The sequence below is a fragment of the Platalea leucorodia genome (assembly GCF_965183815.1).
Source record: "Platalea leucorodia genome assembly, chromosome: 19".
NCBI lineage: Eukaryota > Metazoa > Chordata > Aves > Pelecaniformes > Threskiornithidae > Platalea > Platalea leucorodia.
Genome location: NC_138841.1, coordinates 4,606,503 through 4,624,965, shown reverse-complemented (window position 1 = coordinate 4,624,965; position 18,463 = coordinate 4,606,503). Strand labels below are relative to the sequence as shown.

The following is an 18,463-nucleotide window of genomic DNA, read 5'->3' as shown; positions in this document are numbered from 1 at the left end:
CAGCGTAAACAACATTCAGTCCACTGCAATTATTTGCTATTTTGATGAACATGAAGCGCCCTGCCCTAATGAATTCATTTAAGTACTAGCAGCATCTCCTAATGGGCATTAATTAAACTTTTCCAGCATCTCTACCTTCACCAGAGAAGAGTAATTACTCACTGCTGTCCTACAGAGAGGGAAACAAAATCCACAGGATTAGGTTTTTTTATACTGAGTAAGTAGGGCAGATAGGAAAGCCTGCAATTTAGAGGCAAGTTGCTGTAGTGCGTAATTCCACGACATGAGCAATACTTCAGGCCTGGCATTGAGTAAAACTGTTTTCCTGCTGCCTGCGAATAAGCCACAAAACAGGGTTTAATAACAGTATGTAGGTCTGTCAAGGACGTAACTATTTGTCTTTTTCAAAATTCCTAAGAGGACACAGCATAAGCCGGTCAGCTGTTACCTCAGCTATTCTGTATGGTTTAACCACCCATCAACATTTCATACCTTATCTATCAGTGAATACATCTAAAAATATTTTTATTTATAAATATGGCATATTAATGCTTCTATAATAAGCCATTTAAAAAGTACATGCATGAGTGGCACCTGAAGATGTCAGAGATCTACAGTAATGGACAACAATTTGTATTTATTCATACAAAACTATTTCATACAATAGGGACCAACTCTCAATATGAAATAAAACCACACCAATTTTGTCTTCAAACTTACGTCATTAGCATTTTTTGTCATACACCAAACACAATGCATTGAAGTTCACATTACAAACGCTGTCTTCCAAGGAAACACTGTCAACTTGAAGTAAAGCCAGGGCAATAAATATTTCAAAATACTGCTCAGCAATGGAATACCACATTTGATTACTTATTGGTATTTCCACTCAATGGTACCCACAGGACAAAGCAGTTTTCACAAACAAGTTCTCCCTGCACCAAAGCATTTACAATCTAATCTCACTGCAAAGAAGATTAGTGAAATTACTGAGCGATAATAGTTTCCGCAACAGAGGTGAAAATACTTTCCTGGCACTTTTGGTCAGCTGATTTCTGAGGAATTCTTTAGACCAATAAAGGACGAAACAAGCCATTAAACATCATCCCCCAGGATTAATATTGGGCTCTGTCTCTCTCTTACATAACAGGATTCTAAAATTCCCCCCAAGTACATGCATTAGGAGGAAATAATTTCTACAAACCTAAAACTTCAGGGCTTAGTTATTTCCTGATAGTTCTGTGGTTTTAGAGGAAATAAACTGGATGTTAATCCTCTTGCATTTAATGAGTAGTACCAGCAAACTCTGCTTCTGCCTATCGCAAGAAGATCAGGGTAAAGTTGGCATATAACCAAAACAAAGTTGCATATACTAGCAATGAAATCTTACAGAGAGGGGGAAGGCTTAAGCGGTTTGGGTGTTACTATTGTTTATCCGAGCAAAAAATGTGTCAAAATGATTTAAAAATCCACCTATGTCCTTAGCTTTTTTCATACCAATCACTTAGTGCAGGAGGGAAATACTTTATCAGCATCTTGACTTACACCGAGTTCAAATCATTTGTCAAGGGTTTTATGTTTTGGTTTTTAATAATGTCAGGAAAAGAAGAAATAGCTTACATACGTGCATCTCTGTATTCAGCTGCAGGATAAAGCTGGTAGGTCACCAGCTGTGCAAACATAAGAAATGTGCCAAACAGAATAAACCAGCCCTCATTTCTACTTCAGTTATACTTCTGTTGTGATCTTCCAAAAAGTCTTGCAGGAAAAAGGGAAACTACTATCAAGACAGGCACTTCTGCTTTTTATTTCAATTTGCTTTTAAGAGAGTGATTTTGCTACCCAGACTCACTAAGGTTTCCGCTGGACACCGCGCCCCTGCTATGTGCTGCTTTTTTCAGAATCCAAAATGCACGTCCAAAACACTACGCACACTACTTTTTCCTAAAGATTGGCTACAACTACAGCAACTATTTAAGAGAAACAATACTTTTTAAGAGGCTTTCTTTACTAAACTAGACAGCAAACCACCTAGTCATCTAAAAATTATATATACTTCATTTTGTTATCTTTAAGATAACATTGTTAAAAACATCACACAAAACAAAAGCACAAAGTTGCATACAAGTTGCTTTGTCTATTTCTTTGTAATTTTTACTACAGGTCCTAACCACCACAGGAATTTTATTTTCAATGATTCACAAGAATGATTTCTTTATGCTTAACACTGAATCAGATAAATTTTTTATTAGGATATCAAGAATTAAAACTGGTTTAACTATTTGGATTCACCCAGCTGCCCGATTTCATGAGTTAAGGAAGGGATATTTGCAGATACTCTAAGACCTACTCAATTGCAGATTAAATACCTCGGGCCATATTTTGAATTTCTTTCTGGGAACCCTTCTGGTCAGCCACCAGGGCTGCCCCGCTGGCAGACGCCCCGCAGCAGCAGCTCTCAGCTTGCGGCCGGTGAAGACCGAGATGCCCTGAATGACTCCCACGCTGTTCACAAAACATTTAAGAAGAGCACACAGATTAAAAACGGGCTTAAATTTGCCACACAAGACTTGGTGACACCGGAAAATTCAGACAAACAAGTTGAAAGTTAGTGCTCTAGAGCAAAAACCACTTTCTACCCTAACATTATTTCCACTAACAACTTAATTTGATAAACTACATCACCGTATCAAACAGTAATTAAGCAGCCACTTCAGATGGAATTTTTTCTCTCATCTGTTCTTTCATCAACATGAAAGGAGATTTTTTTTTTTTTTTAAAAAACATGTTTCTTCTAGCTAAAACCGGTGCACGTGCCACTGCGTACCTCTCCCACCTCGGTCGGGGGGACCTGCTGAGATAGCTCTCCCCCGGCACTCCAGACCCGCCGGCGCTCAACGCCGGCAGCGAGCAGGGCCCCGGGGGCACGGACAGCTGCTTCGTCCCCCGCCACGATCGCAACGCGGCATTTCCCCATCGAAGCTCAGCGCTCGCGTTCCTGCTCACCCGGCCGCAAGCTGCCAAGAGCGCGCCGACAGGCCTGCACCTTCTCCAAGCCAAGCAGAAGGACGATCCAAGAAGATGGCTTTATACCACGGCTGGCGAGGACTCCAGAAGAAATCTGCAATCGCAGACTTCCAGAGGCAAAGCCCGAGGCCGGTCACGGCATTTCCCCTTTCCCCCACACCAGTATGCCCCATTTTGCCCACAGAGCACGCAAGAGCTGACAAACCCTTTCAAAGGGCAAACAGATGAGTCCTGGCAAAATGGCTCCCAAATCGCATGCTACGTCCTCGCCTGCATGCTAAACCAGTCCTTAATAGAAGAGACACAATTTGAATCCCAAAACATAATAGCGAACATTGAACTGCTCTCAAAATACAACTGCAAAACAATCTTAGTCCAAGGGAAATTAATTTCTCCCTAAATGTTTTATCAAAAAAAACCTCTGGCAAAGGCAGCAGGGACATTTCAGTAGAAACTCAACACTAAACGCATTCCTTTATATTCTCTACATTCAAAGCTTGATATACAGGCTAAACCACCAAGTACCAATGGTTGTTTTTCAGAGCAATTTCTGGCAGATGACTGCACAGATCTCCCAACTTGCATTTTTAAAATTCAAAATGGCCTTCGGTGTTCTTCATACCTCAGAGAAGCTGGCCGGTGATGCATACCTCAAACTGCATTTGATTACCAGGAGGTAAACAACACTGGAACACACCAACCATTCATTTTTATTTCCAAGACATGAGATCTTTATCCATATTTGCACTACAAAGGAGTGAAATATCTAATGGCCAGGCCTAAAAATGCGTGTGGGTTTTTAGTGGGGTAGGTGAGGAAGGGAGCTTGGTTTTTCTTTTAAATGACTACAGTGTTTAGTCTATGATGCATCTTGAGTTGAAAACTTCTGAAAGTGTTTTTATGTAAACTCATAATGGTCTGCAGACAGCTAATGAATGTTGTAAATCTGCAAGCAAAGAATCCAAGATGGGGTAAACATCACCCTGATTCACACCTTCCAGGTGCTTGAATGATTGTTTTCAAGAAAAGCAGTTTCTTTAAAAAAAAAAAAAAAATCCAATTTCTAATTCTTTATTCTTGTCAGAGCCGAGAAATGACCAACACACCCTGCAAAGCAAATATTTCAGGCTCTGCTGGGCCGGAGTTTGCTGAAATGGCCGCCTGCCCAGGGGGTGCAGCCCTCCCCAGGTGTGCACCGGCCACGAGTGCCCAGCGGCTGCAAGGAGGCCCCGGGCCCCCCGCTGCAACGGGGGAACCCTTCCAAAGGTGTCTGTGCCAAGCTTGTCCTCACACCCTGTCTCAGACTGCCATGCTCTTCAGCCCCAGCTATACAAACATATGTCTACTTGTAGTCCCACAAAGGGAGGACGGGAGGATTGCCATGTCCCCACTTCCCGAGAAGCCCAAGTGACGTCCAGCTGCATATGAACATCCAGGGCTGTAGGCGTTTCTGGGTGACTTTGCTGAAGTTTCTATAGTCCCCCCATGACATTTACTCAGTCAAAAGGGGATGCACTCCCATCTCAGCTGGGCGCACGTGGAGTGGACGAGCTCCACCCTGGCAGAGGCGTCCGCAGGCGCCGGGCCTCCACAGGCTCCTACAGCTCCCGCTTGGCCGACAAAAAGATAAAGTTTTAAATAACAATCCAGTACATGAGGGAAGCATTCCCATGCCTTCAGTTTGAAGGTATACTGGGACCAAATTAGAAAAAAACTGAACATCTGGGCCTTCCCACACACAGTCATTAATTAGCATGTACAAGTCGCTACAATAGTAGAGCATTACAAGGCAAAGTTCAAACAATTACTGAACCTTGTTGAACTCGACTCCACGGACTGCCCCTGGCACCTTACACGCCTGAAGACAGTTTCCTGCTATCAGGGATTATCTGCTGTGGGTTATGGCCTCGTACTTGTGCTGTGAGAGAAGGAGCAACAAACTCCTAATCCTGCTCTTTTGTACTGTTACTGCATACTCCTGTTCCTCGTACTTATTTCCTTTGTGTTGTAATTCCACCTTTCTCCGTCTCATTGCACGAGCGTTTTTCCAGGCTGGTGATCTCTTTCCTTGCATCTCCTCTACTTCTGTCTCTCTGAGATAAGGTGAGCAATCATCCTCAAAGTACTCCCTAATATCATTTGCAGAAGTCGGCAACACCAGCTTGTGACTCGCAGCTCCCACATTCCCTGCTGGATCCGACCTGCCCCGCACGTGTCGGCTCAGGCACCCGTGCCACGGCAGAGACAAGGTGATGCTGCTGGCTTCTTCTAAACACCCAGCGCCAGAGATGATCCTGGATGGCCCCAGCCTCACCAAACCAACCCGTGTTTGTACAAGTGCAATGCAACTGCTGTTGTAGTCAGACTTTGGGCTAGGTTCTCATGTTAGGGCAATACTAGTCTGGATTTGTAAGAATGCGTGTTCTCTATTTCCAAATGCAGAGGACTTAAGAAGAGACAACTTCAGTAGCAGATCATTCACACAATCATATTAACCTTGTTGATTGCCTTTACCACCTTTTTGAAAGAATACTTCATTATCATGCAGATGGAAATAACGCATTTCGAGACACCAAAAACCAGAATACTTCTGATGTTTATATAGCATCCACAATCCATATTCATAAGACACCAGCTGTTAGTCTGATTGTATTTATTACCAAAAGTCAGTAATGAAACGGCACTGAAGTAGAACACAGTAAGAATCAATATTCAAGTGTACCATGATTTGATAGAGCTAGAATTCAAGCTTTACATTTTTTTATACAGGTAACTGAAGAGATGTGGCAATCCAGAGCTTAAAGGAATTAACTTTTTACTCATAACTTGGGAAAGTAACTTACAATGGATCAAGCTATACAAACTAGACTACTATTCAGCAAGTGAAAAGCGACACAGGATGGATAGTAAACACACTAGTGATTTTCCATTTGAAGAAGTTACATTCAACTGAGAGCAACCAACAATTCATGAAAAATTACAGGCTTGAGAAACATACATATTGAAAAGTAGCTTTAAGCAAGCATTTTTAAAGATATCTATGAAAACACACTTTAGAAGCTCACTGGCAGAGAAAGCCCAGAGTTATGTCTAACAACCCGGGTGTGCTTTGCAAATGAAATTACATTTCCACATAAGATCATTACTTTAACGTGTTGCATTTCCATATTACAAAAAAAGCACAGTGACATAAGCTTGAACAAAAGATTGCTATGATTGTATTTCATATTGAAAGCTACACCTAAACTAATCACAGAACATGGCTACGTGCAACCACCCCTATCTGCATCTTAAACAACAGCACTGAGGGACAGCGCGTACATCGATTTTAATATAAACCCCAGCGTCCCTCGACTTGCTGCACCCATAGTGGCAATCCCCTTTTCTCCATTAGTGTCACCTTTACCATCTCATTGACACCCCACTGACAAACACCCTTCCCAGGATACTCCCCTTTTCACCAAAAGTATATGCTCTTGCTTTTAAAACCGATTAGCTTGGAAGCCGGCCCATCGTACCCAACTACTGCTGGTACGTCACCTGGGAGCAGCTCCCGTTCCCACTGTGACCCGCTGAGGGCCCAAAAAAGATTAATTTAACACAGATTCAAATACCAATTAGCAACTGAGAAGATGAATTACTTAGGATTCTGGTTTCGATGACGGTGTAACAAATCAATACAAGTCTGCAATCTTCCTACTGCATTTTCCCCTCACCTTCTGTTCAGCAGACTAAATAAGGAATTTACTCTCAAATACAAAGAGCTTGTATTTTTCTTAATCCAAATCTAGTACTCTCAGGAATACTACTGCTTTGAAGGAGAAAATTGTTCCCATTCAGGGAACAAGATGTGATTTAACTAACAGGCCATGAATGCGACAAGGTATTTCTTAAAAGGAAGCATCATGAATTAAAAACAAGAACCAGAAGAATGAATTCAAAGACCTTAAAACAGAGCCTTGTTATATTTTAAGATTTATTTTTTTTTAAGAATGATCAGCTGAAAAATATCTTGAAGCAGATGTTTCAATAATAAAGGAGCACGGTGTACAGCAAGTTATACAAGCACAGCTCGTTTACTTCAGGAATCTTCTAAAAAGACAGTTCAGTTTTAAAGCATCTTTGTTTTATAAAAGCAAACTGAAAATTCTTTAAAAAAATTAAGGAAACTATCTTCTGAGAGCAACAAAAAATAGCCATTTTCTACAACTGACCAGCATTTCATTAAAGCCAGCCAAGAACTCAAAAATTATGAAGACAAAAACTATGAAGACAAAATGTGCTGTTGAAATCATGGCTTCTAGTAAAGGTTCGTGTTTATTTCATTCTAGGCTTCATTCACATAGAAGAGAAAGCCTCCTGCCCTTGCAGAGCAGTGGCAAAATTACAGTTTCAAGGATTTTAAACAAGTTCTATGCTGGCATGTAAACTGAAGCTTTTTTTTTTCCCCCCCAATAGAAAAGCAACATAAACATATATGCAAGAATTTCAATCAAAACTGTCTACCTGAATGAGAAAATTTCCTTCCAGGAATAACTGGAATACAAGTGCTTGATCGTTCAGTCCTAGTGAAAAATCTCACTCCCCTAAAGCAGGGGACATGGAGACAGAGGAGGTGGGTTTGGAGAACAGCGACTGCACCACCCGCTCCAGGTAAACGCTGGCCTTACTCTGCGCTATGCTACTGGGTCTCTCCTGAGACACATCGACCAACGGTACAGGGAGGAGAATGGCTCTCCTGAAGGGAACAAAAAAGTACAAATTAAAACCGCGGTGTTAAGCAGCACAGTAGCAGAAGCCGCATGAGGCCTCGTTATCATTTGAAACTAGCACGCCAAGAAAGAATAGAATCATTAGAGCGCATTTATGGTGAAATCATTAACAGTTCTCATTGCAGAAAAAATTTAAACAAAGGAGCATGTGAAAGGGAAAGGCAGTATGTTCTGTGCCAAGAATAATATGTTTATATAAAGAAGAATAAGAGAAACAAGACTAAGTTACACGCACATACTAATACCCATCCCTTGGCAAATGCTTGATAGTCCTCTGCATTCACACATCTGAGATGCAGGCTAATAGCTTTTTGTGCACGGTGGCCCTCTCAAACTGCTACGGGACACACCACTGCTCCTGCCCATGCTTTAGAGAAATGACAGCCTCCAGCAGAAAGCATTTCTTGCTCAGTTTTCTTTTTCAAGACTGCACATCTGTCTTCTGCCCAGTTTCATGAAACCGGGATACTCTACACATTCATTATAGCAACCCTGTATGTTTTGGGCTTTTCTTGGTGTAGTAAAAATGAATCAACCTTTCCTTCTTGTGTATAAAAATGGATCAGTTCCCCATGCACTCTCAAGCAGGGAGGGCAGCTTTCCAGCATCCAGCAGCCCCCCACCTAAGGCGCATCAAGAACTGAAGGGCCTGAGCTGGCTGCCTCAGCTCCTCAGACTAGCAGGGTAACACATTAGTCTGTTTAATCACCGAGCTGGCCTACTGCCAGCTTCCAGAGAAACACAGAATTAGGGTAATGCCTTTCCTCAGAGAGGCAAAATTATCCTAGTGTGTACTCTGATCTCCGTTTTAACACGGCACATTTAGAATTCATCTGATTTTGTGAAAACAGTCTCGGAGTGCGGCGTGCCCTCCTTTCTGCCTTAATTGCCAAACATGTAAATGTTTACCCCCACACGGAGGCTTTGTACCTACCTCAAGCACAAGAGAAAATGTAAATGAATCTTATATACTCAGCTTCGAGTATTATGTCTCAAGTGCTGAATCCTGATCTGAGTCACTGTATTTGTCATCACCGTTTTCATTCACTCTGCTTCCAAGAGGGGACCCCCATGCACAAGCCAACTTCTAAACATTTCCATTAACTCCTGCTGGTAACGGAGGCATTCGGGATCGATCACCACGCAGTTTTACAGTCACGTGAGGAAATGCATCCAGTAGTAAGTTGTCTTCTTGTAAGCTTGTACTAGATTTTGATCAGGAGAGCATTTTGGTAAGATAAGACCTTGCTAGCTTCAAGATCCTCAAGTCCCAAGAGCATTACATGATATAGTGAAAGATACTGACTCGAAAAAAAAATTCGTTTGGTACTGAGAACTTCAGAGTACTACATCCACCTGTCAATCATCTCATTCTCTGTACTAATGCATCGTAATTCAAATAAAGCAATAGATTTGAATTAGTTCGAGATGTCACTCCGAAAGGCTGCAGACTATGGTTGAGCGCACACAAAGCAGCAACACGCACCAGCTTTGCACTGAGGCATACTGTGCGTATTGCAAACGGCACGAAGGACCGAAAAAATAAAGACTCCATGAGTTCTATGAGCATGAGCTGGGAAGTCCTCCACATGCCCCAGCTCAAAAAAAAAACCCATGAAAGCACGAACGGACACCTTACTGGAGGGCAGGCCATCCACACTGGAGATAAATAAATGCCCCAGGCGGAGGAAGAGCTCCGCCACGAATGTGAAAGCTGTGAAAGGCAGCTGTGAAACAAATACACAGGAAACCAAGGTTGCATAGTTTCAGGAGAACTGAGACTACTAAAAAAATTTAGTCTGAAGGGCACTTCTAATCATTTTAAATCTTGCGGCATTTTTTTATTAAAGATCAGTTTCGATGCAATGGCGCCAACATACATTCTCTCAATAATCAAGGGACAAAACTATGCGCTCTGGAAGCGTTTCTCAAGTGGAAGAACTACAAGACTCTGCCATTTCTTCCCAGATGCTAGTTATAGTGGCCATGAAACCATAATAATTGCCACAGAGTAGCTGTATTCATCAAAGCTCCTTAGTTTGGAAGGAAAACACATTCCTTCCTACGTACTATCTGGCAACTCAGGCTGCAGAAAGAGGAACTTGCAGATAATCAGTAATTTTTGTTACTTTAAGTCTGCAACCTAGTTTTGATGTATTTTGGCTACCATGCTGCTATGAAGAAAGAGGGCATTCAAAGTTATATTGATGAGTATTTTAGCAAGCAGGCTCGCCTGCACATACAAACGTCTTTCTGGCTCAATCTGAATGCCAGATGGAACTAGTAGGTAACTTCAGAGGATGAACTTAGCACTCAAAGACAATGGATTTGACTAAAGCACAATGCTTTAGTTTTTCCTTAATGGAAATAAATGAACCTGCAGCAACGCCAGCTAGTTACAAGGCTAATGTACTAATCCGAGTAACACTGGACAGGGAAGGTCCTCGAGCCACATGCCAGCCATCGTTTGGATGCATGTAAGCAGGCGATTAGCTTGAAACCAGCACTAACCAAGCGTGGCTAAAATACAAATGCACTCATTATGATGAGCCAGCCAACGCTAGCACACATGCATATACATACAAATACTACATTGCACAAAAAACCCTATTTCTCTCCACTACCGTTTTGCTCACCTGATCAAGATGATACAAAAATAGAGGTATGGTTGTAATCTCAAACATCAACCAGAATAAAGGGATATCTAACTTTTATTTAGACAACTCGGATCCCAGCATCAGTCCAGGTATACTGGCACAGAGCTTGAGACCAGCCTTCTGCAGACTTTGCTACATCGGCCCCTACTGATACCAGAATCAAAGATTTTCCAGCTAGCCTGCACACACCCGAGCCAGACCTCGCCTGGGGCACGGCTGCGGCACCGACGACACTCATCCCCAGCCGTGGCACGCCGGTCTTGTTCTCCCTCCCCAGCAAGTAAGGACAGAGCAAGGAAGGGAAGGACAAATTTCTTCATCAACAAAATGGTCCATCATTTGTGATGTGCAGTTAACAGATGGCGTTCAAATTAACATTCATATCTTTCAAGTGTCTTATCAAACAAGACTAAACAGCATCTTGAAATTTCCATTTTAAATTTTCTATGAGCTTGCTTTAAGTATCACAGACAGATTTTACTGCTGTCAACTAAAGCTGTTGCTGCCTTTAACGAGGGACTACATCACTACTTGAAATAAAGTAGTCCAGTCCCCCGACACACTGTTCAAGGCCATCGGGACACCTGCACAGACTTCACCTGGAAGATGGAGCCAGCTCTTAAACACCAAAGTTGTCCTTCTAAAATGCAGAGGCAGACCCTGAGCATCAAGGCCTTATACACACCCTAAAATTAAGAGGCAAGGTGACACGTTCCTTGCTGTCATGGTAAAGACCCCTGAAGTTGGATCCCCTCAAATTTCTGTCCCAACAGCACTCAAATCTGAAGAGCCATTGGGCACACGAAGGCCTGCTGGCAGAGGCACTCCGTGCCTTTCAACATGACAGGTCGTTTGAAAGAATGCAGCTTTGACTGGAGAAAAACATGGAAAACAGGACCTTAAACATGGAAAACGGGACCTTAAAACCCGGTAATGCAAGGAAAGGTTCCTGAGAATTCAGACATATTATGAGCGCACCATGGACCACCAGCTCCCCAGCCCTCGCTCCCTTCACCACCACCCGCACAACCCCACGCATCTTCCCGGCTGCCTTCCAAAGGTCAGCAAGTCCGGACGGCTCTGGATCACGAGGGGCAGAAGGGAAGCCAAATTCAAAGTCACAGGTCTTCAGGGAGAATGCCTTGTCAACGACTTTCCTAATTACATATACCCTAACTGGAATACTGCCACTGAGCGCTACCGTGGCAATCTTGGGGAAAAAAAAAACAAAACAAAACAAAAACACCAAGAAAAGCAGTATGCTTCAAAATATTGTATTTAAGGACACTAAGTCTAACACAGACACTTACTGTAAAAATCATCTGATGCGGTAAATAAGCTTTCCGTATGTTCCTGTATGGGAAAAATTGCTGGATCTGAAGCCTCGATTTTATTTGTTCCAAAAGTTATATAAAATCAGCACAAAAATGCTAGTTCTCTTTTTACAACTCATCCCAGCGCTCAGTTTACAAGCTGTGGATGACTATGCTAAATAGCACAGGTCTTTGCAAGACTCAGCAGTAGTTTCCTTCTGTTGAGAAAACTGTTCCTGTATTTTAACCAGTTACTAACCCACAGGAGAATTCTGCTCTTATCTTTTAGCAGCTACACCACCACACAACACTCACTCGGAGAGCGCCTTATTCAAAGTCTATTGATACCTTGCTGAAAGTCTATTTGAAAATCCACTACACCAAAATACTTGCATTTGATTAAACCAACCGGTAACCCTTCAAAAACTAACAGACTTTCTTCTAAAAAGCAACGCACTCGCCTCATTACGTGGTATTTATTCACATGCCCAGTAGTTTCATTCTTAACTGTAGTTTTAACCATGTTGCTGGAATCAGAAATCAGTCCTCTTGATCTTCTGGACCCTTTTCCCAGTGGCACCATATTGCCCACCTCCTACCCCTTCCACACCACCGACTACGTCAGGAACAGGTAACGCATTGCTGTTCAGTACTTTCACGTTTGGAACTCCTGATGAACATCATCTGGCTCTGGCCATTTTCTACTACTCACTGGATCAATTGGTTCCAAAATCTCTTCTGCCAGTTCTACCTCGGCAGTTGGAGACATCTGTTATGGAAAGTCCCAGTACAGGAATATCCCTATTTCCCTCCACAGTAAACACAAGAAATTCCTTTGATCTAACTATAGTTTTATCTTCCACAAGCTTTCTATTTAAGAAGAGATTCATTATTGTCTTCTACCTTATTTGTTGCTCAATTTTTTTTTTTTTATCCTCTTATTTTACATTTAACTTGCAGCAGTTTGTTCTTTTCTCTTTTCTTCACTCAGATGGGATTTCCAATTTTGGAAATGAAGACATCTTTCAAAGCCTACCAGGCTTCTATAAGTGCTTTTAAGGTGTGGGTTCGTTTTCGGGTTTTGTTTTTGGTTTTGTTTTTTTTTTTTTAAATTTGTTTAACAAGTGATATGCATCAGGACCAACTGCACAGTCTCTATACAGAGGATGACTTTTCATTAGCAGTCAAACGAGGAAAATCTGATCTAAAATATGCATTCCTTAATGTCAAACAGCAACCCAGCCGTTACGAAAGAAGTACAAGACAGGTGTTAAACAAAGAAGCTGTATAAGAAATGTTACAGGCTTCATCATGGAAATACCGGTATCAGGATTCAGAGAAAAATGGTTTTACCAAAGACAGTTTCTTTGTAATGCATGGAGCTCACACCTGGATTCTCTGACCAGGAAAGCGGTAAATCTGAAGCTCGTTACACTGTGAATCATTAGCTCATGTGACTGCAGGTGCCACTATTCAGCATTAACTTGACATTTGACAGGCATGTTGAGAAAGAAGATTTTACCACAATGATCTGATATCATTAGTTAATTAAAACGTACTCAAAATTAATCCAAATCCCCGGGAAAAGAACACCCCGAGTTTGTTCCCGGTGTTTGCCTTTGGCAAGTTAGAAACCAAGAGGACACAGCGATGGCATTCCCGCAAGCCGCGCTCCCACCCTCCGCCGGCTCTGAGCAGCAGTTCACACAAATACCATGGAAAAACCACGAAATACCGTCTCTTCAAGCGGCGGGCCCTCGCACACGGACCGGCGGCGGCCGGGGACGCGCCGGGGAGCGGCGGAGCCACCCGAAGCCTCCGCTCAGCCCCGTAAGGCGACCGCCGCCCGCCCCGCCGAGCCCCGCACCCCCGAAACACCCGAACCACGGCGGCGTGAAACCCGGCGGCTCCCGCACCGCGGCCGGGTGCCGGGGCCGCCGGGCAGCGCTGCCGCCCGGCACGGCGGGGGCAGAGGCAGAGCGGGCGGCAGCGCCGGGGACCGGGCCCTCGCCCCGCCGGGACAGCGGCTCCCCCGGCTGAGGCCACCGGGACGGGCCGCGGCACCGGCGGCGGGACCGAGCCGGCGGCCCGCGGAGGCCAGCCCGCTGCCGAGGCCGGCGGTCCCCGACGGAGCGGGGGAGCGAACGCCGCCCGCCAGCGCCTCCCCGGGGCCGGGGCGGGACTCCGGGGCCCCGCGCCGCCCGCCGCTGCAGCGGGTCCCCCCCCCTCCCCGCCCCGGTCGCCCCGTTCGGCGGAGGCGCCCTCCCGGGAGCCGAGGAAACTTTCCCAGCCCTCCCGCCGCCCCCCGGGCCCCGCCGCGGCCCTCCCGCCGCCCCGCAGGGCGCCGGCGCGGCTGGGCCTACCCGCGGCCGGCTCGGCGGCGGCGCGGGCAACGGCGGGGCCGGGCCGCGGGTCCGGCGGGCGCGACGCGGCCTGCGGCGGCCGGCTCACCTGGGCGCACGGTCTTGAGGCGCACGGGCTCCCTGAAGTGCCGGACGACGGCCAGCGTGTCGCGGTGCGTGAGGCCGCTGACGGGGGTGCCGTTCACCTCCAGCAGCACGTCGCCCGGCGCCGGCGCCTTGCCCGAGAGCAGCGCGGGGCCCGGCGCGCCCTCGCCGCCCGGCGGCAGGCGGCCCGCCAGGTAGGGGAACTCGCCGCGCTCGGCGCCGCCGCGCAGGAGGTCGGGGTCGGGGCCCGCCGGGCCGCCCCAGGACACCACGCACTCCTGCACCTTGCTCAGCCAGTGCCGCTTCTTCCGCAGCGTCTTGGACATGCCGCACCACGGGGCGCCGCTGCCCGCCCCGCGCCGCGCCGCGCCGCCGCCGCTCCCGCCCCGGCCGCGGCTGCCGCCCGACTGCCGCCCCGCCGCGGCGGCGCCCCGCCCCGCCCGGCCCCGCCCCGCCGCGCGCGCTCCCGGGGCCCCGCCACGCCCCCGCCGCGCGCCCCCGGACCCGCCACGCCCTGTCGGCCGCGCTGGCCACGCCCCTCCCCGCGCGGCCGCCGCGCCGCCGGCCCCCCCGGGGCGGGGCTTGTGCCGTCACGGGCGGCGCGGCCACCGGCCCCCGGCTCCAGCGCCTGGGCGCCTCGGACCCGGCCCCGCCAGGGCCCCCCCGGGGCCGGGTGTGGCCCCCTCGGCAGGAGCAGCCCCTCCGCCAGGGTCTCCCGTCAGTCGGGACCTCGCTTCCGTCAGGACCTCTCCTCAGACCGGAGCCCCCCTCAAGTCAGCACCCACCTCAGCCAGCACCTACCTCAGCCAGGGTCTCTCGGCAGTCGGGACATCTCTTCAGTCAGGATCTCCCCTCAGGCAGGAGCCCCCCCTCAGTCAGTGCCCACCTCAATCAGGACCTCTCCTCAGCCAGCACCCACCTCAGTCAGTGCCCGCCTCAGCCAGGGTCTCCCGTCAGTCGGGACCTTGCTTCAGTCAGGACCTCTCCTCAGACCGGAGCCCCCCTCAAGTCAGCACCCACCTCAGCCAGCACCCACCTCAGCCAGGATCCCACCTCAGCCAAGGTCTCCCATCAGTCGGGATCCCTCCTCAGGCAGGGCCCCCCTCAGCCCGGCCGTGCTGTGTGGCTGCAGGGAGGGCCGCCTTCCCCTCGGCCGCTCTGCCGGTACCTCCCCGCATCGCCCCGGTGCTTCCAACCGTCCTTCGCTCGGTGCTGAGGTGGGGTGTGCAGGCACCTCTCTCCCAGCTGCCTTTCATAGTTGTATTTACTGCCTGCACAGCTAAACAGGCACGGAACGCCGCTCTCCGCATGGCCACCATTGCTGGAGCCAGCTGGTTCAAAGCTGGCTGGAGCACGTTGGGCCGAAGCAGAGGTCAAAACGATTTAGGTATACCCGTGAAGACATTTTTTCAACTGTAAAACACAAACCCAATGCATTTGCTCTCCACATGAGCTTTCTTATTTAGCTGTGTGTCAAAGATTTCAGCGTAGCAATCAGCCCATGCCAGGTACGGATGACACGCCAGGTACACACTGTGAAAATCGTGGCATTTGGGAGCATAGCACAGCTGTTTAACAAATGAAACACCAAAAACTATGAACCACGGGAAAGTTCGTTCAAAATCAATGCCGCCACTGTAAAAGCTTAATCCTTTGGAAGCTTTATGGTTCAAATTGCAAATTTCTCTGCCCAGTCCTCTTAAATTGTTTTTCTCTTACTCAGAGGCTGAATTTCCACTGCAAATCTTTTTTGACGTTTAGGAGTGTCTTGAAGGCTCTGGCTGCACCTCATGGGCTGAAGTCCTCGCTGAGCAGCGGGGCTGCATTAAATCTGAGTCCCGAGAAGGTGTAGCTTTGCCATTGTTTGCAAATAAAGAGGCGTGACTTCGCATAACTCAAATACTTCTTTCCTTTCCATAGGAGGAAATGAAGAGGCCGGTGTCTGCAGAGTCCAAAGAATGTTTGCTGAGCTGTAAAACAATGGATTTTTGTTTCCATTGCTGTGTCCCTGCGTTCACCTCAGTTTGCACAACAGAGCGCATTACAAGCATCGCATTTCAACACGGAACGTTTTGCAATGGTAAATAGCAGCAAGTGGTTAATTTCTGCGTAGTACAGAAACCACTAAGAAACCTGCTCCTAACAAATACCAATAGCTGCTGCTACCAGATATTCTCCAGTTCTTACAGATTCCTCTACCTTTAAGGCCTGTTAGTCTATGACTTCTACAGTAGCTATTATCAAAAAAGCAAGAATGCTTCCAAAGAAGTTAGAAGAACGCCAATCATATAATAAAGCCGTGCTTGCTGGGGTAAAACAATGTAATCTAAACTTGTTTGGGGACATTAACCAAATGCTCCCAATACATCTGAGGTGTAATGCCTCCGGCATTAATGGAGTTGCAAGAAGCGCAGGGTTAGCTCATTGTGCTCGGTGCTATTTGAGGTATGTTGGGCTCTCTGCCAACAGGCATGGAAAAAACTGCCAGAGATAAATTTTCTTTCTCACTTGCAGAATGGAAGCAAGAAGGCTGAAAGCTTTGTGGCATTCGCGATCTGGACATTAAAAGGGACACTGTCACATTATTTAAGACCAGCCGTCAATATTTTACGCAGGAATTGTGACACCAGGCGTGATCCGTAATTTGTGAGCCGCTGACAGTGGCCTGTGCCAGATGTTCCAGAGAATACGCGCGATCATGTGGACAGCATGGGCATCTCAAGGAGGAGGAAAGTGTCCTTTTGGCTCCAGGGTTAGCAGTTTATCCATCCCCCTACACAGCAGGCTTGTCCGCCCTTTATCTCACGAAAATGCACCTCGGTCTTCTCACTGGCTGAGACTTTCAAACCTCAGAGTGAGATCCCCCCTGTGTTTACACACCTGAAATGGGGGGCAGCTTCAGAAAGGCTGAGCTTGACGTGCTAGCTAATAACGCTAATAACAAAAGCAAGTCACGAAGCTGCTGTTCCTTCAGTGAAAGGCCTGTTGTCTTTAACAGTATGCTTCAATATAAACTTGAAAGCCAAAATGAGCTGCCTAATCCTTTGTAAATTTTATGAAGCTCCCCACCTCCACGATGCCAGTGAGATGTGCAGGTTAGTTGTACGTTGTATATAATTCTCTTCTGGAGCTGCACGTTTACCTTTCAGTCTCATTGTATTCTGAGAGAGTAAATAGTGGTGTTGAAGATATTTATTTTCTCAGCATCATTCGCTAATCCCCTCCCTCCCCTTCAGTCCCCGGGCTGTGGATGCACTGGTGCCACGTGCAAATCCCGTAGATGTGCGAAGCCTCTCTCAGACGGTGGCCGCAGCCCGCAGGGCTCCCTGGGGCCCTGCCCTGGGCTCCCCGGTGTCACCTCTGCCGGGGTCGCCGCACCCTGCAGGGGTGGACATTGCTGGAGATGTGGGCAGCCCCCCCAGGCCACCGTGCTCTTTTGGGGTAGCCCACCCACGCAGCACACCTCACCCCCCAGGACCTGCTTTATTGTTCTGTCAGGAGCAAACTTTGAAACGTCAACAAACTGCTGGGGAACTGACGGACAATTTTAATTCTCATTTATGCCACATGACGACGAGTACGTTTGTCCTGCTTTCCTTCCTTCTGATTACTCATTGCAGCTCACAGACCCGTGAGGCGTCTGCACCACCTCGCAGTGCTCAGAAGGAACGTGCTCTGCACCGCCACCAGCCCCAGCCTCCTGAGGTGTGAAGAGCTGCGTGGTTATGGAGCGCTAGCGTTTGAAACCTCAGCGAGCTAAAAGGGGCCATCAAAGAGACATCAGTGCTCCAGCATCTCCGGTTCATCACCCGTCGTGCCATGGCAGCTGCCGTCCCTCTCTGCTCTTGACATCAGCACGTGTACAGATGCCACGAAAACAGGGTGCTGAGCTCTGCCACATCAGAACTAAGGAAAGAAACTGCTTCAAGGCAGTGCAACTTCGTGGTAGGCAGGGAAGCAAAGTTTGTTTATCACACTGCCAAAGTTCAAAGGCAATCAAAACAGCAAAAACATGTCAGACTGCTGTTTAATTAGAGCGTGAAGACACGCTTTCTCAGAGAGGACAAGAAAGGGAATTGTGGCGTTATGTTTGGACTCCTTCAAAGTCCTTCTCCTAGCGCCCAGCACTGGCGATGCCGCGGTCTGTGCTACATGCCGTTCATCAGTCCTGTGCTTTACGGGAAGAGACCCACACAGAGGCAAAATACGCAACACGTACGCACACAAAATAAGAACAATTCCATCCT

At 47.2% G+C, this 18,463-nt stretch overlaps 1 protein-coding gene across 2 annotated transcripts in view; it reads right to left on the bottom strand.

Moving 5' to 3' along the window:
• MAGI3 (membrane associated guanylate kinase, WW and PDZ domain containing 3) overlaps positions 1 to 14,542 on the bottom strand; it is a gene marked incomplete at its 5' end in the record, with an annotated part of 74,908 nt that extends 60,366 nt beyond the window's left edge. For both annotated transcript variants that reach the window (XM_082330231.1, XM_082330232.1), the window contains one exon: positions 14,221 to 14,542. In XM_082330231.1, coding sequence (XP_082186357.1) covers positions 14,221 to 14,542 — 322 coding nt within the window. The remainder of the gene's footprint in view (positions 1 to 14,220) is intronic.
• Between the last annotated feature and the right edge of the window lie 3,921 nt (positions 14,543 to 18,463).